The 25,001-nt window shown below is 45.9% G+C and overlaps 7 protein-coding genes across 7 annotated transcripts, besides 3 other annotated features; 4 read left to right on the plus strand and 3 right to left on the minus strand.

The window, feature by feature from the left end:
• Positions 1–358: 358 nt before the first annotated feature.
• Positions 359–2,179, plus strand: TSTA_014800 (cytochrome P450, putative; the record flags this gene model as incomplete). Its single annotated transcript, XM_002483577.1, has 7 exons — positions 359–587; positions 644–971; positions 1,037–1,106; positions 1,168–1,242; positions 1,314–1,427; positions 1,459–1,910; positions 1,970–2,179. The coding sequence occupies 7 exons, from the start codon at positions 359–361 to the stop codon at positions 2,142–2,144; spliced, it is 1,443 nt and encodes a 480-aa protein (XP_002483622.1). The 3' UTR covers positions 2,145–2,179.
• Positions 2,180–3,133: 954 nt separating this feature from the next.
• Positions 3,134–3,194: a sequence feature (GA-rich).
• Positions 3,195–3,451: 257 nt separating this feature from the next.
• Positions 3,452–6,919: a mobile genetic element.
• A 1,281-nt stretch (positions 6,920–8,200) lies between these two features.
• Positions 8,201–8,276: a sequence feature (G-rich).
• A 979-nt stretch (positions 8,277–9,255) lies between these two features.
• TSTA_014810 (proline iminopeptidase, putative) lies at positions 9,256–10,731 on the plus strand (the record flags this gene model as incomplete). The annotated part of the gene is made up of 4 exons (XM_002483578.1): positions 9,256–9,313; positions 9,416–9,549; positions 9,647–10,335; positions 10,392–10,731. The coding sequence occupies 4 exons, from the start codon at positions 9,256–9,258 to the stop codon at positions 10,729–10,731; spliced, it is 1,221 nt and encodes a 406-aa protein (XP_002483623.1).
• A 521-nt stretch (positions 10,732–11,252) lies between these two features.
• Positions 11,253–13,046, minus strand: TSTA_014820 (cytochrome P450, putative; the record flags this gene model as incomplete). Its single annotated transcript, XM_002483579.1, has 5 exons — positions 11,253–11,668; positions 11,731–12,306; positions 12,363–12,522; positions 12,745–12,757; positions 12,862–13,046. The coding sequence occupies 5 exons, from the start codon at positions 13,044–13,046 to the stop codon at positions 11,253–11,255; spliced, it is 1,350 nt and encodes a 449-aa protein (XP_002483624.1).
• Positions 13,047–13,307: 261 nt separating this feature from the next.
• Positions 13,308–14,633, plus strand: TSTA_014830 (alpha-ketoglutarate-dependent sulfonate dioxygenase, putative; the record flags this gene model as incomplete). The annotated part of the gene is made up of 5 exons (XM_002483580.1): positions 13,308–13,757; positions 13,836–13,948; positions 14,015–14,345; positions 14,394–14,440; positions 14,495–14,633. 5 exons carry the CDS (start codon positions 13,308–13,310, stop codon positions 14,631–14,633), a joined length of 1,080 nt encoding a protein of 359 aa, XP_002483625.1.
• A 583-nt stretch (positions 14,634–15,216) lies between these two features.
• Positions 15,217–17,155, minus strand: TSTA_014840 (benzoate 4-monooxygenase cytochrome P450, putative; the record flags this gene model as incomplete). Its single annotated transcript, XM_002483581.1, has 7 exons — positions 15,217–15,385; positions 15,439–15,684; positions 15,757–16,109; positions 16,172–16,247; positions 16,307–16,643; positions 16,711–16,836; positions 16,894–17,155. The coding sequence occupies 7 exons, from the start codon at positions 17,153–17,155 to the stop codon at positions 15,217–15,219; spliced, it is 1,569 nt and encodes a 522-aa protein (XP_002483626.1).
• A 1,548-nt stretch (positions 17,156–18,703) lies between these two features.
• On the plus strand, positions 18,704–20,464 carry TSTA_014850 (yapsin, putative; the record flags this gene model as incomplete). The annotated part of the gene is made up of 3 exons (XM_002483582.1): positions 18,704–19,001; positions 19,138–19,458; positions 19,512–20,464. 3 exons carry the CDS (start codon positions 18,704–18,706, stop codon positions 20,462–20,464), a joined length of 1,572 nt encoding a protein of 523 aa, XP_002483627.1.
• A 312-nt stretch (positions 20,465–20,776) lies between these two features.
• On the minus strand, positions 20,777–24,163 carry TSTA_014860 (Na/K ATPase alpha 1 subunit, putative; the record flags this gene model as incomplete). Its single annotated transcript, XM_002483583.1, has 1 exon — positions 20,777–24,163. The coding sequence occupies exon 1, from the start codon at positions 24,152–24,154 to the stop codon at positions 20,777–20,779; it is 3,378 nt and encodes a 1,125-aa protein (XP_002483628.1). The 5' UTR covers positions 24,155–24,163.
• Between the last annotated feature and the right edge of the window lie 838 nt (positions 24,164–25,001).

A 25,001-nucleotide genomic window follows, 5' to 3' on the forward strand; every position in this document is an offset into this window, starting at 1 on the left:
TTTTTGCGGGTGGTGGTTCTCGATATCGAGGACACGGCACTCCAGTGACACCACCAAGCATCTCATGAAACTCTTCTTTATGACGGCCAAACAGAGAGAATAGCTTAATATCGGTGATGAATATTTAAAAGCCATGCTAACTAGGTTAGGGAGCGCCGACTATGAGATCTGGAGGCTTCGTTGTGGCCAATCGGCCCGGGGTTTCCATATAGGGCTTGGCCATTCCTTGGTGATTCGTTACTTACTCATGCGCTGCTCGTGCCCTAATTGTTAACCGTTGTGACCTGAAAGACAAGACAAACAGTGATTGTCCTACTTCCGTTTTGCCAGTCATCGTCATTATCATCATTAAATTGGCATGGGATACATTTCCACCTCACGACCATCGGTCGAAGTAGGAGGCGCAATAGCAGCCGCCTATCTGCTCTACCTAGTCGGTCTCGTCGTGTACCGCTTATACTATAGCCCACTGGCTAAATTTCCAGGCCCAAAACTAGCTGCAGCTTCCAAATGGTACGAATTCTACTATGATGTTGTCAAGAGGGGGCAATTCACATTTCAGATCCAGCGCATGCATAAGAAATATGGTACGTGAGGATGACCACCATGGGCCCGTTCAGGTTTACCTAATGGTTTATATAAGGTCCCATTGTTCGCATAAACCCGTTCGAAGTCCATATCCAAGACAGTCGGTACTGGGATGAGTTGTATACCGGCCACAAGGAATATGAACGATATGCGTGGATGTCCGGTAGATTCGGGGCCAATACGGCCACATCCTCAACCGTATCGAGTCATCTCCATTACATCCGCCGAGCACCCTTGGATCCCATGTTCTCCAAGAGAAGCATCACCAAATTCGAGCCGATTGTGCACGAGATGCTGGAGAAATTGAGTAAAGGGATCGCGGCGTATAAAGATAGCGGACGGATTCTCGCGTTCAACGATGCGTTTAATTCGTTGCGGGAGATGTTATTTCTTCGTACTGTTTTGGTTTCTCGTACAATCAGTTAGAGTCTCCCGATTTTCATGACAGTTTTCACGCTGCGTACGAGGCGGTTCGAAAGTTTGCACATTTTGGGCTGCAGTTTCCTAGTGTTTTTATCGTGAGTTGATCCCCTCTCAGTCTCTGCATCTGTACAGCATTGGATATTGACTTATTGATAGGTACTGGGGCTAAGTCCTAGAGCATTGTTAAAAACGGTGGCGCCGAATATGTTCAAAATGTTTGTGTTGCAAAAGGTATGCACGTACCTATCCTCTCTCGCTGCCTCGGTTCTTGTCGTTCACTGTCCTTCTTACAAATGTACCAGGATCTGCAAGATAGAATCGCCAACATTATCCACAACGAAAAGGTCAACTCCGACGGGAATACGACCATCTTCGACGCACTACTCAAAAGCAACCTCCCACCTCCTGAAAAAACGGTACGTCGCCTTAGGCTCCGAAGCCCAGCAGATGATAGGAGCTGGGGTCGAGACTGTAGCTTGGGCATTAACCACCACCGTTTTCCATCTTCTTGACAACTCAAAGCATTGCCAAAGACTGCGTAGCGAGCTTCAAGAAGCCATACCGAACCCGGCGATTTTACCGAAGTCGGTGGTCCTAGAAAAGTTACCATATCTCGCCGCGTGCGTGAAGGAAGGAATACGGTTATCTACTGGTGTATCTGTTCGTCTTCCGCGTGTCTCGCCAGAGAAGCCTATTCAGTACGGAGACTGGGTAATCCCGCCTGGAACGCCGGTGTCAATGACTACGCTGGATGTTCTCCGTGATGAAAAAGTGTTTCCAGATGCCTCCTCATTTATTCCTGAGCGATGGCTCGATGGCGCAAAGACCGAAGAAGGAGAGAGCTTGAGTCGGTACTTTGTCCCTTTTGGCAAAGGTCCTCGAATGTGTATTGGAGTCAAGTAAGTAATTTGCATTTCTTTCTTTCGGTTACGGGCATACTGCTAACAAGTCGTCATAGTTTGGCATACATTGAACTCCATTTAACTCTGGCTATGCTTTTTCGACGTTTTGAATTTGAGCTTTATGAGACTGATATCACTGACGTTGAGTTGGCTCATGACTTCATGGTGCCCCAGCCAAAATTGGACACAAAAGGAATGCGGGTAAGAGTTACAGGGTTGATTGACTGGTAATGAAAGCTAGTTCGATATAAAGCAGCCATCCGGGTCTTAGGGCTGGTTTATAGACAGGAAAGATACTGGACGTCTAATAAGCCACCAGGATAGAATTGGATAATCAACATAATGGCCTGTCTTATTATCCATTTTCTTTGATCTTCATACCTGAGACCTATCTAGGTGGCCATAATACCAGGAAACAAAGCGAAGAGTGGAGGATGATCATATGGCAAGCACCTAATTAAAGGCCTCCGGCCATTTCTCTCTCAGATTCATATCTCGAAACCGCTATTTTTAACGCAGCAAATATAACGGTGATCGTCGCCCAGAAGGCCAGAGTGTCTCGTTGCATCCATATGTATCCACACAAGCTCGGAACCAAATTTTGAGCAATTACGAGCTGACAACACAGCTGAGTGATCTTCATTCCATTAACGTGTCACTAAACTTAAAACTCTCAGCTCTGAGAAGGGGCCGAAAAATATCTTTAGTACGTAGTATGTAGTAGGAATTCCCGAAGGAGATGTTCCGAGTGCTCTCGGACCCTCATCCCATAGTGTAATAACACCTCCTTTCTATAGCCCTAACCCTATGGTAATGCTAAATGTAACTTGCCTTAGTCCAATTGCAATTTAGAAAGTAATTATCTCAACACTTCTGCCTCGGACTCAAGTTTTACCCTCTAAAAGGGCCAATACAGTGCACTTTCCCCCTGTGAAATATGTGTGTGTGTGTGTGTGTATATTTAACGGCCGTGGTTCGTGACATGCACGCTTCCCACCGATCCCTACTGGGACATAGGCCGCCGAGGGGTAAGCCTCGGGCTTCAGGTCCTATCAGATTTATATACAAATAAGAGACTCTTTGGCGCATTTCCATAGCTGCTGTGGTCTTAAAGGGAGATCCACTTCCTAGTGGGTTTTAGGTATTTGCCAGCTGCAATGGTCCACCTACGCTTCATGACCCATCATTCTACCACCATCATACTTAAGCAGTGAGTTTGAAAAGAAAAAGGGAAGAAGGAAAGAAGAAAAGAAAGAAAGAAAAAGAACAAAGGAAAAGAGAGATATAAGGGGAAAGTAGGGCTGACTTAGCTAGGTGCTAAGGAGAGGTTGATGAGGACAGATATCCTCAAAGAAATGGGTCTCTGCTAGCCATGAGGCTAGTTTTCGTGTTCCTTTCGCAGTGCCTAAAAGAAAAGAGATAACTTCAGAAAGGGGTTCAGGTAGACAAGGGGCTCATCTCTTAGCTATATAGCAGAAGAAGAAATGTAGAGGTGCTTTTTATACTCTACATTGATAGAGAAGATAAGCATCATCATGATTAAAGCGCTCGTGGTAATCCGTAAAGTCTCCATAACTAGTACGGGCCACTATGATATAGCTAAGGTCAAGTCGGTTAAGTTGAAGCTCTCCAGGGCGTTTAGGAGATATAATTATTTCTAGATCTTGGTATGTCTGTGGTGCTACAGTCTGCCACCGTGTCTGAGCAGCAGAAAGAGATTAAGTCTTGGTGTATCTCTTTAGCGAGGCATATAAGGACTTATATGGAGAGACGGGGATAGAGACAGCTCCTTCCTTAGCAGTGAGATTAGCTGCTTCATTCTCAGGGATTTTAGTGCGTCCAGGGACCCATCGGATTTGGATTGATCTACTTTTGGTGTGTGGAAGCCTTTCGCGTAGTGGCCAGGCAGCTGTAAGAGTGCGAAAGGATTTAAAGACCTCTTGAGAGGATCCTGTAGAGGGGGATAGAAGGTGCGTGGCAACTTCCAGGTTATCAAGACAGATCCATAGATTGGTAGCAAATTGAGCTGTTAGGTATGCTATTGCTGCTTAAGCACCAGCTAAGGTAGCTTCTGCTTCTGTGTCAAAGACCTCTTTCCCATATCCATATGAGAGTGAGGAGTGGAGGAACTGATGGTATGCTTGAAATCTAATGTAGCCACCCTCTGCACGTCCGTCTATTAGCCTAGATCCATCTGAAAAGATTACAATATCCGAGCTAGAAATGGTATGTTGAAAAGCCATGAAATTAGCCGCTACCTGTTTCTTAGTACGTCCTATGGGAGCTTCTATTTAGGCTAAGGCACTCTTGCGTGACTCATAAGGATATCAGGGAGCATGTTATAGAGGGTTTATTTATTTAGAGTTGGGGAGCGCCAGCACTCAGCGGGCAAATTGACTGGTTTGTCGGCCATCTCTGGCTATCTGTTCTGCGCGTCTTCAGAGTGGGTAGTATAGATTAAGACGCTATAGGCGGACCAATGTTTGGAGGGCTATTTAATCTAGTTTAATTTCTGGTGGAGAGAATCCAGACTCTCGGTATAGAACAGATATTGGGGTTGTGCGGAAAACTGAAAGAACTGCTCTTGCACCTGCTAGTATTACTTTAGTTAGTTTCTCAAAATGTTCTCCAACTCAATTTAAAATTTGAGAAGGCCTAGGGCAAGTACATCCTAGCCACTAGATTTCTACACCATAGTATGCTTTATGGAGTACACAGGCTAATACAGCCTACTATAGTAAATGAGGTTTGACTCCACAGATAGTATTCCCTAGAGAGTGAAGGGTATTAGTCACAGTGAGGGCTTTAGCTACTGTTTCACCAATATGCCATTTAAACATTAGCTTTTTGTTAAAGAGGATTCCTAGCCAATGTAGATATAGCTATTTAGTATTTTTTAAGATTATAATAGATCCAGCTTTTACTGAAGGTGTGCAGATTGGGTCCTGGTCTATTTTATGTTGGGAGAAGTGAAGAAGCTCATATTTATCTGATGTAAATATAATGCCCTCTGCAGCGCCCCAGTTTAGAGCTTCTTGTAGTGAGTCTGATAATGCTTCACAGTTAGTAGCAAGAGATGTTAAGATTGCCAGATTAGCTACATCATCTGCGTAACCAAATCTGTTCCTTGGGTTTCCTAGATGGAATAGAGGCACTATGTAGAGCATGAAAAGAATGCTAGATACTGGGGATCCTTGTGGAAGACTGCAGGCAATGTCTATTGAGAGGCCAATCTCTCCATCAAGTTAGATCTGGACTGATCGCCCAGTAGCAAAGGAGGCAATCCAGAGAACAAGATTAGTGGGCCAGCCCTGCTCATATAATCTACAGATGAGTCTGCTAGGAAGCATGGCATCAAAAGCGCCCTTAACATCTAGGGTAAGGAGTGAGGCAGTCATGCCTTGATTTAGTGCCTGTTCAACATTATGTGTTAGGCATATAGTTAGATTATTTGCAGATCTTAGTGGGAGAGCCCTAAACTGTTGCCTTGCTAATACTTTGTAGTGTATAGAGATCCATACCATATTCTATGCCACCAAGCGCTCAAGTCCTTTACCAAGAACTGATAGGAGAGTGATTGTTCTGTATGATCTAGGTGAGAACCAATCAGTCTTTTTTGGTTTCTAGATAATTACTAAGATTACATGTTGAAAGCATTTTAGGTAATAACCAATCTTTAGGCACCCTTGGTATAACATTAGTACCTTGTCCTTGATTAGAGGCCATGCCACTTTAAGTATGCAGGTTGGGATTTTGTCTGAGCTAGGGGCTGTGTTTCCTGCCTGAAGTACTGACTCCTTCACCTGTGCCATTGTTATATCTGGGAAGTAGAGACTAGTGGTAGGGACTGCTGGGGAGTCCAGAGGTATGTCTCCTGCCTCAGCCAAGTTTTAGAGAAGATTACAGACTAGTACATCTCGTTTCTCATGTATAGTAACTGCTAGGAAGCTGTTAGGTCTCAGTGGATCCTTTAGTGGAGGGCTTTGGAAGGTGCCTGTGGACTTATACTATTTACTCATATTAAAGACATCCTTCATTTATATTGCTGTAGAGAGCTTATCTCGCCAAAATTGTCGTTGAGACTATCTAGTTATCCTGCGGAAGTCTATCTTTGAGCAGAGGTCTAAGTAGTAATTGTGTAAAGCTTTCTTGCAGTCTTCATTCTACTATGATTATCCTATACCTTGTGTCATAGTCCTCTTAGCAGAGCCTCTATATGCTCCTTGAATTGTAGATGTTAGTTTTTCAGCAAGGGCATTAAGATCTTCTTCTGTTGCGGCTGAGCTCTCGGTGCCAGCGAGATTAGAGGTGAGGAGCGAGAGGAAGGAGGTGTAGTCTAGTGTATCAAATCTCAGTTTCTAGGCTGTTTCCTTGTATCTCTGATCCCATGGAACAGTGGTAATTAGTGGTTAATGATCTAAGGTTGTATCTAAGTGGCTCGCTATACTAGCTTTGGCTCCTGCGAGTGCCAGAGGGCTTGAGGCGAAACTAAGGTCTAACACGTTACCCCTTTCATGTGTGGGACAGTCTATGTCGGAAATAAGTACTAGACCCTGGAGATCCAGCTAGTTGATAAATGGCTCTGCAAAAGTTGTAGGGCTGTGTTGTAGCGAGGGTTACCATCTGTTGTGTAGTAGGTTAAGATTGCCTGTAAGTATCATTGTTTGAGGGAAATACTCCTCTAGCAAGGTTGTAAAAGCTTTTGTGGCTTCATCTGCTCTGCTGCAGCCTGCTGGGGCATTATAGATGTTAACTATCAGAGCAGACTTTCCTGTGGGCGAAAAAATCTGAAGGAACAGGAGATCTGAGGCTTCTTTAGTGTCAGTTGTAAAGAGGCATAGCTGGGAGATCCGGATGCCTTTCTTCTTTCGGATATAGGTGAGGACTCGTGGTCGGCCACTTATTGCCCAGCTATCAGTTAGGGAGAAGCATTTATATAATGGATATTTTTTAATGATCTGTTAGCTGAGGTCTTTGAATGTATATAGTTCTTGGATTAGGATAATATTGATGTTACTAGTGTATGCCAATATGAGGGCTATTTCATGTGCGTCTGGCGCGTGCCCTACATTTAACTGTAGGATTTTGAAAGATGCCTTTTAAGTTGGATAGTGATAGATTATAGCTCCTGTTCAAGAAGAGAGGCGAACCAGTTTTATAGTTAAGAGGTTATGAAATAGACTGCACAAGCTGTAATAGGAGGATCTTTAGTTAGGGTGCGGGATGGAGAGGTTACTAAATGGAAAGGAGAGATAATCTCATGAATTAAAGGCTGTGATGGCATCTCATCTAATGCCATAGGTATTTCTTGTGTGCTTATGGAGAGCTGAGAGCTACATCCTCCTTCAGTTCAGGCTTTTGCGAGGTTTATAGCACAGGATTTGCGGATCTCTGTTTGTTAAGCTTTAGTATATTTAGTATTGCCTTTGGGGCGTAGAAGGCATTCTACAAAATTAGCTAGATATAGTCCATGACAGTGTATACATCTAGGAGGGCATTGATGAGGCTTTAGGGCTGTGCAGTGGTTGACATGGCCCTCTTCAGTATGCTCTGAGAAGCTATATAGTTGGCATTGAGAGGGGCGTGCATAGGATCGTGCATTATGCTATTTCCAGCATCATATGCATTGAATAACTATTGTTTTCTTAGAGAGGTGACAAGTATTAGTGATAGTGCTAAAAAGACGTAGCTGGATAGGCAGTAGTAATTTCATGCCTTCTAGGAAGTTGACAAACCAGCTTGAGGAGAGAGTATCAGGGTTGGCAGCACTCGTAGTGGTCTCGCTAATAAATATAGGCTTAAGCCCTGTAGTTTCGCTAATTTCTAAGGATAGTAGTGTAGGATTGACAGGGATTAGAGAGTATTAACCATCCAAGATTTGGCCAATTTTCCTTGGCACATTAGTGACTCGGTACGAGACCCATTGGGAGCTGCGTTCTATCTGGCAGTTAACAAAGAATGCAGAGATAATCTCTTTTTGGGTCTCAAGGGCTAGGAGGGCTTCTGGAGATGAGGGGCATAGTGCAAATCTAGTCTTTGTAGCTTGGACTTCTTTTAGTGCTGCACTATTTAAGTTTAGTTGAGACCGTAGGCTAGAGTAGATAGCGTAGGCTTCCATTTTTCTGGCTGTATGGTCAGCTGGGAGGCGTACAAAGAGCCGGTTGTCAGGAAGGGGTTGTTTCACCAGAGGCATAGGCTTTTTAACGGAGGCTTTAGAGTGAGTAGTGGGAGTTGATTTGACCAGGGCATATTAGGTAATAGTCGCATAAGTTGACTGGTTAAGACCTGAGGGGGAACGTGAGGGAGGGGGTGAAGGGGGTAAGGGATTTAGGATGGAGGAAGAGGAAGGGAAAGGAGACAGGGCAGGTAGAATAGAGGTTGTCGAGATACTGCTAATATAAGCGTTGAAATGTTGTTAAGCTACCGAGGCGAGGTCATCGCTTAGAGCGGTGAGGGCTCTCAATAGGTGAGGAGTAAGGCCGGTGGTTTGGCTGCGGTGTTTATCAAGGAATGCAGCTATGGGGCTAAAGATCTTCTGTCCTTTAGAAGCTCTTGTTGTGGCTGCAGACGTGGATTCCAGAAGGGCTGTCTGTAGAGGGCCGTCTGTACCAGGGCCTTTACGCGCCATGGTGTTGCCGGGCGCGTTGAGACGCGTCAAAGGCTGCACTCCTGGGAGCTAGGTGGTAGAGAGGGTTGAGGATTTTGAGCCTCCGACTGTTTGATATGAGTAATTATAAGGAAGTCGCCTGCAAGAGTAGGGGGGCTTTCCCCCCTGTGAAATAAACAAGGTTGTTTCGTCAAAAAAATGGACATGATGTCACGTGATTTTTGATGCCCTAACAAGGAGGGTACTGTCCAGGTCGCGCTCACAGTTTGTTGATATACTCAACTCCAGGATGAGCTTCCTTTGCCGTAGATGGGAGTATGCTCATCATTATATGCATATAAGAGGATATTCTTGGAAATGGAGAGAAAGTGACTAGATATATCAAAAGTCGTCGGTCACTCATGAAATAATATATGGGATTACGTCTGTGAATCAAGTGTTTGTGTAGATGAACACTACTGATCATTCTGATATTCCATTCTCTGAGACTCTGTACGATATATGTGTTATTCACATAGAAAACTATCAGAATGAATTTTCGAGGCCTCGCTGGGTGACTGCTGTAGGAAGTCTAGACTTTCCGGGCTTTCCTAAATCAGATCAATGATTTCTTAGAGCTAGAATAAAGTCCTCTCAACATCGAAATGGGCTCTTCTCGTGCAATTGGAAATGAAATGATACTATTGAGAATTGTGGGAAACTATCAAAATTTTGTTATTGTTACTCAATTTCGACATGGACCCTATTCCACCCGCACAGCTCCTTTCCAAGAGCGAAGCACACGTTCGAGCTGGTTAGTATCTCCAGTATCTGGTTTCAGCGTGATATAGTTTTAGGAAGGTAATATTAACTTTATGGGCTGGAAAGCTCTCTATTACTGAATTCTGGTTTGAAGTGCCTCTCGACTACTCGAAACCAGAGTCGCGGACAATCAGGTTATTTGCCAGGACAGCTACCAGATACAGTAACCCGATTGTTCCCAGTACTGCAGCAAAAAAGGTCCAGCCGCCGTTTCTGGTATTCTTTACGGTAAGTAAGCGTCGCAGCAGAATACTCCAAAATCCACATACAGTATAATTACGTAGTTAGGATAAGAAGACAATTGACTCTTGTTTTCTGAATGAAGGGCGGACCGGGGGCAGGGAATCCAGCACCACAAGAAAGCCCTATAACTTCGTTCATGATAGACTATGGATATGACATTGTGTATCTGGATTACCGAGGAACTGGCAACAGTTCTCCCATCTCGGCTGAAACCCTGGAATTGATTGGCGGCCCAACTGAACAAGCGCAGTATCCTCGATTGTTCAGAGCCGACGCTTTGGTAAAAGACTGCGAGGTTGTCCGTCAATGCTTGACAGATAATTATCCCCCGGAGCTAAAGAAATGGACCATCTTTGGACAGTCGTTCGGCGGGGCCGTGAGCTTGAATTACTTTTCCTTTTATCCAGAGGGTGTTCGAGAGTGTTTTATCACTGCCGGACTGGGCTCGCTTAGAACGCAGCCAGAGGAACTGTACGCCAGAATGTATAAAAGAGTCATCAAGCGAAACAAGGATTATTATGCCAAATATCCAGCGGATGTTGGGTTGGTCAAGGACGTCGCCAGTCATATTCGCAAGTTGGGCGGTCAAGAGGGTATTTTATTACCCACTGCTGGACGACTTACCGTGCAGCGCTTAATGACACTCAGGCTGCATTTCGGGGGCGATGGAGGATTTGACAGAATTCATGATCTCTTTACAAAATTGAAAGCGGACCTTGATATTTATGGCTTCTTTACCAGACCGAGTCTTCACGCCTTTGAGCAGAGCATGTACGTCAAGTCGCGCAGGACCACGAGTGGTTTCGTTTGCTAATAAGTCAAAATAGGACATGGGATATTGTCCCAATTTACGCAATGCATGATAGTTGGATGGTGAACGGTCCTGGCATCGCTTCCAACTGGACCGCAGATCGAGTGGGCAAGACACTTGGTACCTTTCCATGGCTGGCTGAGGATTGGCAACAGAGCTCTGATAATGAGCCTCTATATTTTTCCGGTGGGATGCTCTACCCATTCCTATTTGATACCTACGCAGGTCTGGTGAAGATAAAAGAAGCTGCTCAGCTAATTGCCAAGTTCGACGACTGGCCGTACCTATACGATGAGAAGCAGCTGGCTAAGAATGAGTTTCCGTATACGCTGCTTGCTTTGATGATATGTTTATAGACTCAGATATGGCCAGGGAAACGGCGTCGAAGATTAAGGGAATCAAAGTATTCGAGAGAAACACGATGTCTCATGGCGCGTTGTTGTCTAGACCGGGAGACGTGTTGCGCGAGCTAATGCGCTTGAGGGATGAGAGCAGAGATTAGTAGCTACATGTTTATCAAATCTATAAACTGTAAATCAAATTGCTTCGGACTGAGTCTCCCCGTTATCTAACGACTAGACGTATAAAAATTAACTATGAGCAATTCCGATCCACGAAGGCATGAAAGTAAGTTTAGTATTCACCTTGCACAATTATTGCCCAATCTTTCGCACTTTGATATCCCGATCAGCAGCATTGAGTGAACCAAGTAGACAATACAGGTACATGTTGAAGTTTGCTATATGTTGGATTTAACAGTACTTGGGCAAAGACATATCTCATACTCTCAGGTTTTCTAACATTATCACATTCATTTGCACGACTTAGATGATATTCCAATACCGGCTAATCTGATCGCTATATTCCGATTTGGCCCCTATTTTCGTTTCCTTATCATGAGTCTTGCTTTAGGGTCTGGGATGATGAACTCTAACAAGTAAATGTTTTTAGGCTTGGACTGGTCATCTGCGAACTTGAATTCGTAGTCCCGTAGCAGTCGTGAGACCACCATTTTCAAGATGCTGATGGCAATATTTCTCCCTGGGCAGGCTTGACTTCCGTACCCGAAGGTAAGATTCTCCAAACTGGGCTGTCCGGCAAGATGCTTGTGGCACTCCTCGGCCGCCACTTGTCGTTTCCCGTAGCTTCTCATGGGATCAAATTTCTCTGGCTCTGGTGCAATATTGCTGTCAATCTGATTGTGAATACTGACCCAGCCCAATAGAGCTCCCTTGGGTACTTGGAGGCTGTCTTTGAAAGTAATGTCTTCTACAGCATATCTGTTGGGAGTGACTGTGTAAAAAGCAGTATTAGCAGGGTAAAACGAGCACAAGAGAGGATAGAAGGCCACCAACTTGCTAACGGTTGACTCAATCTCTGACTCCCGTTGAAGAAGCTGTCTAGCAATTCCAGCTTTGTCACCCACTCCTTCATTGGCAATTTCTCGCCAATCTCACCATGCTCCTTGTTAACTTGCAAAATTTCTTCATGCAGAGTGGGACTCTTAGTATGGGCGGCGGGAACGAGCATGACGACGACAAGCTTGTTCAAGTTCTTTAAGACATAGTCTTGATCTTTGATATTGTCTAAAATCCAGGCTACCATGTTGTCCTCTTCTTCAATTTCCAAACCTTGCTTTCTCTTCATCTTAGCCTCTTCATGCCTGGCTACGCAGGGGTCGGTAATGTTGAAGACTCCCTGAAGACGCTTCCTCAGTCGTCGCCTCTGAGGGATCACTTCTGTCAAGAGAGGATGCATCCACTTTGGTACCAGACGCATAATAATGGACGCCGTGATAAAGTCTTCGGTAAAGTGCTCGGCAAGATCCATCCACTCGGGACTACGGCAGGCGGGTTTGCCGACAATCATCTTGCCGACAAGGCGAGCCAGGAGCTTTTGAATCATCAGCTGAACATCAATGCTAATCCAATCTGTTTAATTGTTAGTTCCCTTCTCTAGGATTGACTTGCTGATGTTTTGGACATACCTTCCGCGTCCGGGACTTCCATCTCAAGAGCATAGTCAAGCTCTTTCCTCACAGCTTCTAGGTATTTGCCCATTTGATCGTTACGGTTCTCAGAAATTGCCTTGATTGGAACTTCGGAGTGACTCCAGAGAGTGTTCATTGCCCATTGATCACCCCATTCCTAAGTCCAGAATTAGCATAGTATTCTAAATATAGTTTGCTTAGGGAATAGTGCGAAGTTCCGTAAGGTACTTCGTCGGCAAGACTGTAATGTCAAGGTCCTGACGACGAAGAACGAAAGGTTTTTCTCGGTACTAAACAACTCCTACATTTAGTATATGATCCAACAAAGTCGTCTTATCTATCCACTCTCTTCTTAGCCCGGGTTTGAGGAATCATCTACCTTCAAGTAGCCGCTAGATATGATGTTATGAGCCGTAAAGGCGTATCGCAATTGCAATAGCCATGTCGGCTCAAACCATGACCAGTAACCGTGAACAGGCGCCCCTTTCACTCTGACTCTTCTGTACGCGCGGCGAACGATGTCAGAGCCCAGTAAAGACAGGACACTAAAGCTAGTATTTGCCAAATAGTCAGGCTCTTTATAAAATCCGTAGCCCTCTCTTTGATTATAGGAGTGATCTCCTCCCGCTGAGAGCCAAGCTGGACAAGCTGGTCGTAGAATGTCTTGCTGAGAACGTCCATCTTTGTCTAATGAGCTAAGGACGATACCTACAAATACGAGATGCAATTATCCAGTGAGCATATTTAGATTAAAAACCATCAGTTAACTTGATCCAGTACAGTATGTCTCTCGTAATTCTTTTGTGGTGCCCTAATCCGATTTATAAGTGCGGTAACCATTACCCATCACGGTCTTCTTAATTCTTCCTTTGATGCTTCGCATCCAAACTGATAACTGGATTTCTTTCCACTGCATTCGTCTACCGTGATTTAGCCATCAATATGAGTCCTGCAGCCGTCGAAACTGAGTCTGCTTCCCACGATGCGGTCCCCAAGCAGCGCCGCTTTGGTACTTTCGACGTCCCTGATGTCGCCACGAAACGTATGGAAAAGGCAGGAATAGATCTTAGCCAGGGTTATCCTGAGTACCCGGCCGAACTCAAGACGTTCAAGGATATTCACAATCTACAGCCAGGACCTATAGAGTTTTCTGACCCCGGTGCCCGCGCTGACCGTGAGAAGAAAGCTCTCTTCGGCGCCGCGAAGGAAGTGCGCCATTTGACTTACTATTGCGGAACTGAGATCGTGGGTCTGCAGCTCAAGGACTTGACACCCACGCAACTAGATGAGCTGGCTCTCTTGGTTGCTGAGAGAAATGTTGTCTTTTTCCGTGATCAGGATCTTTCGCCCCAACAGCAAAGGGACGTCACAGGACACTTCGGGCCTATCTTCGTATGTTACTTCTGCCTATCCTGTTCTAGCTGTTCTTGACGACTTCTGGATAATCTGACTCTCTGTGTTTCTTGTTAGTGTCAAGGTCCTCACGTACCTGGCGTTCCGGAAGCTTCTGTCATCTGGTCACAATTCTTTGCAAGCCATATTCGCAAGCCGACCTTCAGAACACCATTCCAAGGATGGCATACGTAAGTTATATTTTCCCACCCATAGCAAAGTTTATGGCCGACTGATCGTGGTACATTATTATTCAGTGACATTGTCCACCTGAAGCAAAACTTCGGAATCACCCATCTCCATTACGACACCGTCCCTCCTTATGGAGGTGACATCCTCTGGGCCAGCGGATACGCCGCTTACAACAAACTGTCACCCTCCTTCAGAGACTTTATCGACGGCAAAATGGCAGTCATGAGGTCAGGAGACCCCTACATAGACGAAAACGACCCCGGTGCCGGTCCTAAATATGTGGAAAAAATTCACCCGATAGTTCGAGTTCACCCTGCCACAGGCTGGAAGTGCCTTTATGTAAACGGCCCGTGGGTTCTGAGAATCCTAGGGTTGGAGAAGGCCGAAAGTGACATGGTTATCAAGTACCTTGTCGACATCTATGAGAATAGCATTGACATTTAGTGTCGATGGCACTGGACCCCAGGAACTTCCGCACTTTGGGACAATAGGTATGTCACTTTCCCCATTACCAATTTTTGAGAGGATACTAACAATTGGTATAGGTGTACATTGCACAATGCTAGTTGGGATTATGAGAATCGCGTGACTCGCCATGGTACCCGAGTTGCCACCATCGCAGAGGCGCCCTACTTTGACCCGAAGGCTAAATCGATGAGAGAAGATCTGGGCCTTGAGGATTAAAAATATTGGCATATGTTTGTAAAAAGCATACTTGTTTTGGACCTAATATCGTGCTCTAAGCTGGCTACTTATTGTTAGTATCATACCTAGGTATCGATAACAGTGTCTCCATGAGAACAAGAATTACATTGCCTTCATTTTAATCACTATATATGTTCTTAAAGCATGAATGATTCGTAAATATGTAATTATCATTGTCTTTGGTCGACATATCTAGTCTGAAGTACGTAATCCTTGTTATATGCTACGTGCAGCCAGTCAAGCACCCCATCGAGTATATTTTGTTTACGTAGGTTAGGTGTGTACTCAGGGCCTTGAGCAACATGTATAGTTCCTAAAGAATTGCATTTTATTTGGGGATGTTTCGACAAACAAGGACAATAAACAAATGCACGTTTTAATAAGTACCATTGTGTAGAGACTTCACACAATCGCATATATATCTATATAAGAAAACAGAACTTGGAAACAGGGAAAGGCCAATTTGAAAAAGCAGCAATATCTCTATAAGAACATGATCTTCTAGAGCTTCATCCTGACTCTCCTTCTACCTTCTACGTTACTTCTGCTTTTAGCCAGTATTCTAGTTCACAAACGCACTAAGACCGCGCGATCCATACTTTGGAACGCCAAATTCATTGTCGACAACGGGGAAGACATCGGACTCATCACAATCTCCCAGCTTAAGTCGATAGTTCTTGTTAGGACGGAACAATGTACCAAGGATAAGGTACATTTGAGCCCAAGCAAGACTAGAGAGGTATATTAGAGAGTGAAAATAGAAATGGTAGTTTGTATAACTTACTGCATTCCGACACAATTTCTTGCACCGCCGAGGAAAGGGTTCCACTTTCGTTCCATACGGGGGTGGAGAGATGGGGACAACCACCTGTCCGGATTGAACTCCAAGGGATTGGGAAAGACTTCCGGATCGATGTGCATAGTGTAAGTTGGCATGCTGACTGGTGTGCCTTTCGGTATAACGTAACCTTCGTAGACCAAGTCTTTATCCGTGCAGATTCTCGATTTGCGACGGAACAGTCTCAACAATCTAAGTGCAATTTAGCTATAACAGCTCACCCAAGGGAAAAGTCGGTCTTGACATAAGGCAAACTGTACTTACCGTAATCCCTCTTTGAGACAAGCCGTAAGATAGTCGACCTGTTCTAACTTGACCCAGCTCACCACATCATTATCGAATCCAGCCATAACATCTTTGAGTTCGTTGCGTAGCCGTTCTTCTATTTCTGGTTTGGCAAGAATGTAATACGCCACAAAGATAAGGGTAGCAGCTGTCGGGTATGTTCCAGCTCCGAGGAAAGCGACGGCTTCAGCGTTGAGACGGTCTGACCTCTTTTCCGATTCGGGGATGTCACTTCGAAGGAGGTTGTGAAACATTGAGTCGCCTGCTCCGTACTCGCGAGTCTTTTCCCGAGCCACTTCTTCTCTAATTTTGGCTATGCGCTTTTCTCCAAGCTACAGGGAAAAAAAGGATGGCTTATTAGAAAGAAAACCAAGCTGGAAGGAAGTATACACACCATCTGCAGAATCTTAAATCCGGTGGAACGAGGAATCAGAGTTTGTACCAACCATGCAGGAACGGACTGCGTAAATCTATGAGGAGGAATAGTTTAGCGGCCATAGCTATAGAAGGTCAAGGAGGATACACATACTCTCCAACTTGGGGGAAGTGACGAATGACCGGAATGATACGAGCAGCGCCTCGAATCATATCGTACCACTCGGGGGTAGATGCAGGGGCATCGAGCAATGAAGGATTCTCTCTGCAAGCAATCTCTCCCACAATATCACCAGTAAATGATGTAAACATGTGGTCGAGTCGAATCTGTAAGCCCGTATTTTTGGCATTGGCCACTTTTCGATCTAGAATTCTGAGCTCTTCATCGATGACATGTTGGAGGCGTGTGACATTCTGGCGAGATAGGAACTTTTCAAGTGGCTTTCTTCTCAGTTGGTGCAACTCGAAGTTACCTGTTGCTCCTATGGAATCTGTATACAACAAGTTAGTCACGGCTATATAGGCGGACGCAAGTTAGGACGCAAGCTTGTTGCTTACCCTCTTGACCCAGTCCTCGAGGTGGAATGATATCTGTTCGGTGCCTCGCGGCAGTTGCGAATACGACTTGAAAGAATTCAGCGTCGTCGACATGTATTTCTCCTGGAGCCACCCTAACAATAGGACCTAAGGCATTTTGTCAATACCACAAACCGGGTTTTTTCAATGCCGTAGAATACGAACCATATTTCTTGTGTATTTGAGCTAGTCTCTGAGGAAAGTCGTGCGGACCAATATCAACGAGCGCCTCGTACCAGGTTGTTGCAGCAAGGAGCTTGGGTCCCGGAAACCCAGCCAGAGGATGGAAGTACAGACGATAAATCAGTAGCCCAACGCCATATGTTATGAAAACCCCGATGCCAGCCAGTGCAATATGCCAGTATGTAAAAGTTTTAAAATCAACCGGCACAGGCCCGATACTCTTTGCAAAGGACAGCAACCCCATGATGGCCGATCTGAGAAAACGGAGCCGTTGAATAGGTAACTGGTTGCAAAAGAGAGAGAAATAGAACACAGCCGAATTACAGATCAATCACGTCCAAATAAATCAGCTTAAAGAGCTGCATTTCTCGATATCATACTCACTGGATACTTAGGTACATTACTACATCGAGGTCCTTCGTGCTGATGAATATTACTTGTTCGGGAAGGCCCGAAAGCAACAATCTTGCCGCTATTTCCAACACAGGCCTCGGATCATTGAAATAGGCAACACACTCAGCCCTCAATTACCATATGCATTCATTCATGATTTACGTAGATTGTTGAATCATTCATCTACACAGACTATGTACAATTACCACATTTGCCCTTATCTAACATGGTAACAACTTGAGTAATCAAATAGATGAATTGAAAGCCATTAATTGTTGTCTATTCAACTATGTCTATGATCCTTGCTCAGAGCATTCGCTAGAGGAAAGTACTTTAGTTTTGTGGTTTATGATACTACAAAACCTATCACTGCAATCTACAGACAGATGCCTGCATTAGCGTTCAATGTCCGAAATCCTGAGGATACTATGCGAAGCTATGCTCATATGCGTGATAGTTCGACCTAATCCTCATTGTGCAGCTAGAGTCAGTAACTAAACATGAGAGAAAAAAGAAAGCGAAGAACTGGTTGACGCTATTCCAGGCTATTGATTCTAGTAGGGTTTAGATTTCCCATGTGATTTGGTAGCCCTAGCCCTATTCCTGCTCCTACCGGCATCGGGAAAATAATTCTCCGTAATTCATAAGGCTTCGATCCCGCGAATTGCTATTGGCGGGAAAGGGAGACAAAGCAGAAATTCTTTTGGATGGCTTTTGCTGTTCAAATCCACTGACTTTATTGTTGGGACCATGTCGTTTTAGACTTTGAACTAGTTGAGAGCCTCTTGTGACAATCTAGGGAACACGATTCCAAAGTGGCTTAGATGTTACGCATGAAAAGGGAGCGAGTACGGAGTACGGAGACATAGCCTCTGTAACTTCCATGATATAAAGTTTCCCTAAGCTCAGCCTCATATGGAACCAGTTCGTATTCAGACCCCTATTCCATACGTATTGATACTCGCACAAAATGTTTTGCCTTTTGCTTGAAACATTATTGACATTAGGATATTTGCTTATTATGCGCTGTAGCATAATGATTACTCCTTCATTTTGATCGAGACGAACGCATTCGTCAGCATCCACCCAATCCGCTAGCTGCGATCTGGCCGGAGTTTCAGACTGTTATTTTACGTTATTTACCCCCAATTACCCGCAGTTTCTCCAGCGCTTGGCGTAATTTATGTACACATCGCGTATCGTCAGGCTAAAAATATAAGTAAGGCTGATTCGTCTGCGTCATTCATATAAGTTCCAGCTTGGCGGCTAGTCGTCTCATATACTTCATCCTCTAATTGTTCTTTCTCATCTCCTCTATCCTTTTTCTTCCTTATCACAAACCCCTTCTCCCACGACAGATCGCCGACGATATTCGACGCTCCATTATAATATCGTCAACATGCTGTCGTTACGCAGCTTGGCCCTCCTGGGTCTAGCTGCCAGCGCCCTTGCTGAACAGCCCAAGGTCCTACACATGCCAATGGCCCGCAATCCGAATGCCAACCGTCTGGCCAAACGCGGCTCTGCTTCCGTCGGTGTCACAAATGCTGTGAGCGAAGGTCTCTACTACGTCAACGCTTCCGTCGGAACGCCCGGTCAAAAGGTGCAATTAGTCTTGGATACGGGTAGCAGTGATATCTGGTTTTTTGGCCCTCATTCGTGCGACGCGAAGACTACCGAATGTTTGGGCGGAATATGTACGTTCTCACGTCTTTTGGACTTCTCTTCCCTAGCATTCCGACTGCCATGTGCGCTTTTCCTTGGCACGTGGATCTGCAGATCTATCGAACAATCCACGTTTTTTCCCTTGCTGACATTTTTGATTTATTCTAGATAATCCCGTTAATTCTTCGACGGTCAAGACATACCAGCCCATGGGCACCTTTTCTATTCAATATGGAACCCCGAACTCGAACGTCACCGGAAATTATATCACAGATGCTTTCAGCGTCGGCGAGGCGAGCGTGAAGAACCTCACTATGGCATATGCGACCTATGCCGCTTATGTTCCCACCGGTGTGATGGGGATTGGGTTCGATACCAACGAGGCTATCGTAGGACGGGGCGGCAGAGCGTATCCGAACTTTATTGATGTGCTAGTATCGCAGAATGTCATCGATACCAAAGCGTATAGTTTGTGGTTAAATGATTTAGGTATTACTAATCCCGGCTTCTTATATACATGCAGTAAACTGACGAGCCGAAAGATTCAAGCTCTGGAAGCTGCCTGTTCGGTGGTTACGATACCAAGAAATTCACCGGCGAGCTCTTGACGATTGATATGCAACCCGATGAGCAGTCGGGTCAGTTCAACAGTATGACTGTCGCATGGACTGGTCTCTCTATAACAACCGCCCATGGAACCCAAAATGTCACTTCTTCCTCGTTCGCATCCCCGGCATTGCTCGACTCGGGTACCACATTATCCATTATTCCTAATGACATCTACGAGGAACTACTTCAATTCTTCCAAGCCCAACAAGACCAACAGGGGGACGCTATCGTCGATTGTGGACTTCTTGACTCAGCTGAGGGTTCTCTTGACTTTACGTTTGGTGGCGCCAACGGTCCGGTTATCAAAGTCCCTTTCTCAGAATTCGCGCTACCTGCAATTGGCACCGACGGCTCGTGGTTGACCTTCCAGGACGGTTCATTGGCATGTGTTCTCGGTCTTCAAGGGACCGGATCACAAGCTTCATCACAGTTGCCCGTTATCCTCGGCGATACATTTCTTCGTTCAGCCTATGTGGTATATGATCTCGAAAACAAGCAGATCTCCCTAGCACAGACCGTCTTCAATGCGACGGACAGCAACGTCGTTGAAATCACCTCCGCCAGTCCCGTTGCAAGTGTCGTCACAGGCGCAGTGGTCACGCAGACTGCAACTGGCAATCCCAACGAATTCGGCGGACCTACTGCTACTGTAGCGACTGGCTCTTCTCCTACCGGTTCGAGTGGTTCGGGTGGATTTGGCGGTTCAGATACTGCGGGGACCCTTACCGTCTCTCTCCCGAGCGTCACCCACCACGCAGCGACATCCACGTCAACATCTAGTTCAAAAAATGCCGCCAATATCGCTCCTACTCCAGACTTCATGAGCACCGCTCTCATTGCTGGGGCATCTATGCTACTTGGAGGTGCTTTTTTTGTCCTTCATTAGGAATAACGATTATTTAACGGTCGATAGTACGTTTAGTTTCTATTTGGCGCAGGTGTTTTACTTCTATTGAGAATCTTTTTCTTTCGTGTGATTGTGAACTGTTGAATATGAAGAAATGCCCTGGAGGATAGATATGGAATGTACATATTTAACAAACATGGCTAGACCAGTTACTGAACTCGTCTCTTTTCTCGTTATAATCATCGATCTACCGGGTACGTGCTTGCATCCTGGAAAGACGATAAAGACTTTGGATAATGCCTATCTATCTAGCTCTATTTCTTCAATTCATAGTCTACCGACAGGAAAACATCACCACGCAATCCTAGCAATCCATCCACGCGGCCACATCCTCACAACCAACTTCCTAATCTCATCCATCAACAAAATCCCCACCGCCAACGGAATCGGATAAAGCCAAAACTCAATCGGCGCCGAAGCAGTCTGGAAGATTCGTTGCAGGCCCGGTTCCTCAGTGACAAACACTGCAATTGCAAGACTGATAACTGCACTAGCCAAGAGCCAAGGATTACGACGCTCCTTGCGCACGATGGGGTCCGCTTGAAGGATTGAGAGACGTTTGTTGCGGACACTGAGGATATTGCCCCATTGGAGGAAAAGTAAAGTAATGAAATAGACGCTTTGGCCTACGGTGTTGAAGTAGGTGAGTTCGTCGGCGGTATAACCATAGAATCCGTCTGAGTAGCCTTCAAATGCGAAGATGAGGGCATGAAAGGGGATGCCGGCGTGTTTTTGGAAGTAGAGGAAGAACATGGCGTGGGCGCAGATGGTTTCCATGACGCCGATGAATAGGTAGCTCTGGATATAGACTTTGATGTTGATCAGATGATCCTTGCGATGGTTTCGGGGCGGAAGGTCCAAAAGGTCGAATTCTTCTTGTTCCATGATCAGAGACAAGGATAAGAACAGATCGGTGAACACGCAGATGATAATCATTAGGAAAGATGATAAAGGGAGCGGAACACCGAAATAGACATTCATCAACACAGGCCAGATTTCAGACCATGATCCGGCGGGAAGGAGGTAACTGATCACTTTTTGCAGATTTTGGAAGACGAGTCGACCGAGTCGGATAGCTTCGACGATTGAGTCGAATTTATCCATGAGCACGAGATCGGCGGCTTCGAGTGCAACATCGCTGCCGGAGACGACTGCGATACCGACGTCTGCAGCTCGCATGGCTGGTGCATCGTTTACTCCGTCGCCGGTGACGGCAACAACGTAGTTGCGTGTTCGGAATTCATTGACAATACGCAGTTTCTGTTCAGGCATGGTACGACCAAAGACGATCTCTTGATATCCGCAGATGACATCCCAGTCGGCGTCAGTGAGTTGGGATAAAGATGGGCCTTCGAGAAGAAGACTTGTTTGGGACCAGTCACTGTTGACATCGCTGCTGCTGCTGGACTCTCGTCGGCTGATAATTGTGTCGATTGTATCTGGATCCGCAGTTCCGGAGAAGATGCCTACGTCCCTTGCAATCGCGGCACCAGTAAGACCAAGGTCACCAGTGACCATGAGGAAGCGAATCCCGGCTCGGCGACAAGACGCCACAGTTGACGCTGTCTCTTTGCGAGGAGGATCAACGATGCCGAGTAAACCGATGAGGGTCAAATCTGAAAGACCTTCTTCGCGAATCTCATCACTAAAGGCATTTGAACCCTGAGTCTCGACAGGGGTAATGGTTCGCTGGCAGAGCATAATGACTCGTTCGGCGTTACGAGACATTTGCTCTTGTAGCGTGGCCAGTTGCGCTTCGGCATTCTCGTCGAGTTTCTGGATGCTGTTTTGTTTGTATGACCAATATTGCGTACAATGCGGTAGGAGAATATCGGATGCACCCTTGACAATCAACAAGAAACTGGGTCGATCGATCTGCTCAATCTGGTTTTCTTGTTCTGTTTCTGTCTTGACTGTTTCCGGTTTGTGGAGTGTGAGCATCCATTTGTTCGAGGAGTTGAATGGAATAGCAAACACTCGTGGGTTGACGTCTCTCAGTCGCTGGCAAGAACCATCTTCAACTGATTCAACAAATTTGAGTGATGCACCGTCAGTGGCGTTTCCCTGGACAAGACGCTCCATTGCCGGCATGCTCATAGTCGAAGCTTCAAAAGTACCGTCGTTGCAGATGGCGGCTGCTTTGAGCAATTCGCGAATTGGCGCTGCGTTCGTCTCCTTGTAAGCGGCAGCAGCGTCGGCAGCGGACATGCGTTCGTCCACAAAAGCCGCTGTGACGACTGTCATGCGGTTTTCGGTCAATGTACCTGTCTTGTCGGAGCAGATGACGTTGACGCATCCGAGTGTCTCAACTGTTGACAGACCCTTGGGAAGGATATTGTTGTCCTTCATGCGACGAGCAATCATCATTAACGTCAGAGCAACGCCAACAGGCATACCCTCGGGAATGAACGCAACCACACAGCCCATAACATCGTCCAGCATAGCAACCACATTCATAAAAGCGGGATGATCCTTGCGAAGCCAGCCCGCCCAAGTGAACAATAGCAAAGCAGCGAGGAAAACAGTCAAACAGACAATGATCTTCACGAATCGACTAATCTCGCGCTGGATCAAAGTAGGTTGACTCTTCACCGATGTCGTGGTAAGCGCAATATGACCCATAACTGAATCCTTGCCTGTTAATACGACAACACCAGTAGCTGAACCATTAGTAACAAGTGTCCCCATCATGGCGATGTTGCGAGTCTCGAGGAAATTTTCATCAGTCATGTTAGTGACGCCTTCGACTTCTTCAGATTCACCGGTCAACATGGATCGATCGAAACGTACGTCGCCAGAGGTGGTGAGTAGACGCATATCGGCGGGGACTTTGTTTCCGATGCTGATTTTGATAATGTCGCCAACCACCAGATCCGATGATGGAACACGGACGGACTGTCCAGATCGTATGGCGAGAGCTTCGGCGGGAAGAAGGTCCAATATAGCCTTCATGGTTCTGGCAGTCGACCAATCTTGAAAGGCCGAGAACGCGGCTTGTAAGAAGATGACGATGAGAACGAGAATACCCAGACCGAGGTTATATGGTTGCGGATCTGGATCACCGAGAGGACGCCAACAGATAAAGAAGATGATGACACCGATCCAGAGCACAGAACAGAATCCGCCAAAGATGTACGTGAGGAGTTTGAGGAGATAGTTCTCTCGCCGGTGGGGGAGGGCATTGGGACCGTCTCGGGCAAGGCGTTCCGAGGCCTCTGAGGGTGAAAGTCCATCGGCGTCACTGACACCGAGCTGTTTGCACAAAATTTCAGGTGGCAAACTGTGAAACTCGAGGTTCTCAAAGGATCCAGCGCTGTCGATTTTGGTATCCTTGCTGCTATTGGCAGTTTGAACTCGAGGCTTTTCGTGATCGTCTTCCAGGCGAACCCTCTGAGACTCTGAGAGTTGATAACTCAGACGTCGAAATTCAATAGGTACCTCAGAAACGGAGTGAGAGCGCGTTCTGGAGATAGAATTCCGGCTTTGAGAACGGCGACGGCTGCGACTGCTTCTGCCCCGTGTCTGGGGTCGACGAGTTACAGGGTCCCTCTCATCTGGGAGGAAAGTGATGCGCCCAGTACGGTTTTGGGCTTCGAGATCGGTATCATCTTGATCTTGTTCGGAGTTGGGGTTGGGGATCTTTTCAGGGTCGGATGGCTTGTTGTCCATTGCTTATAGCGGGGCTTGTGGAGGAAAGCAGAGCAATCTACTCAATATACACCCCGGGACCGTACAGATAAACAAGTAGTCACGCCTGTAGACTATCCGGACGGTGAAACGAGCAGACCAAATGAAAAATAATTCAAGTCATGGAAATGTGTGGTGCCCCTCAGGGTCTTAAGTAGGCCGTGGGAATCGATGTATGGTAAGCCATAACAGGAAGGTACACGCTGAGGAAAAAACAATTTCGTAAGGCAAATATTTTCACGCTTTGGAAGAAGAGGGAATTGTCCTGCCGTTGTGACTTAACGTTGGCTCCGAAGTGTCTTCCAGAATTAGCCCTAATGACGCCGAACGCTGGAGAGCAGCAAACAGCGCCACGAATTGATTCGCCGCGCTGTAATTTTTCTTACGATATAACTCGTATAATTCCCCCATTTTCTCTGAGTCGATAACATGGAACTTCAAGCTAAACATGCAGTGGACCACATGAAAAACTGATATCCCATGTAACGCGTGCGCGAGAAAAATAAACGTGCGACTGGTAGAAAAAAATCCCTCGTGGTTTGAAAGGCTTTTAGGGCTAGTGTTGCTGGTGGAGCGGGAGATTTTGGTTGCTCCAAATTAATCTCTCATAAAAATTCGGACGGCAGACTAACCTCCACCGTTATTTCTCCTCAGTCTCGGTGACTACAATATCATAATCAAAGAGAATAATGAGCAGAAGCTACTGCAAACTGACTCTGGATATACTCACCGCTGATCGCGCGTGGTGGAAAACGTGTACGTAATTCGAGTTTCTATTGAACACGATGAGTATCAATCATCTATGAAGGGGCACGATGCCCCTCGAATA

Source organism: Talaromyces stipitatus, genomic scaffold (genome assembly GCF_000003125.1).
Source record: "Talaromyces stipitatus ATCC 10500 scf_1105507295549 genomic scaffold, whole genome shotgun sequence".
NCBI classification, from domain to species: Eukaryota; Fungi; Ascomycota; class Eurotiomycetes; order Eurotiales; family Trichocomaceae; genus Talaromyces; species Talaromyces stipitatus.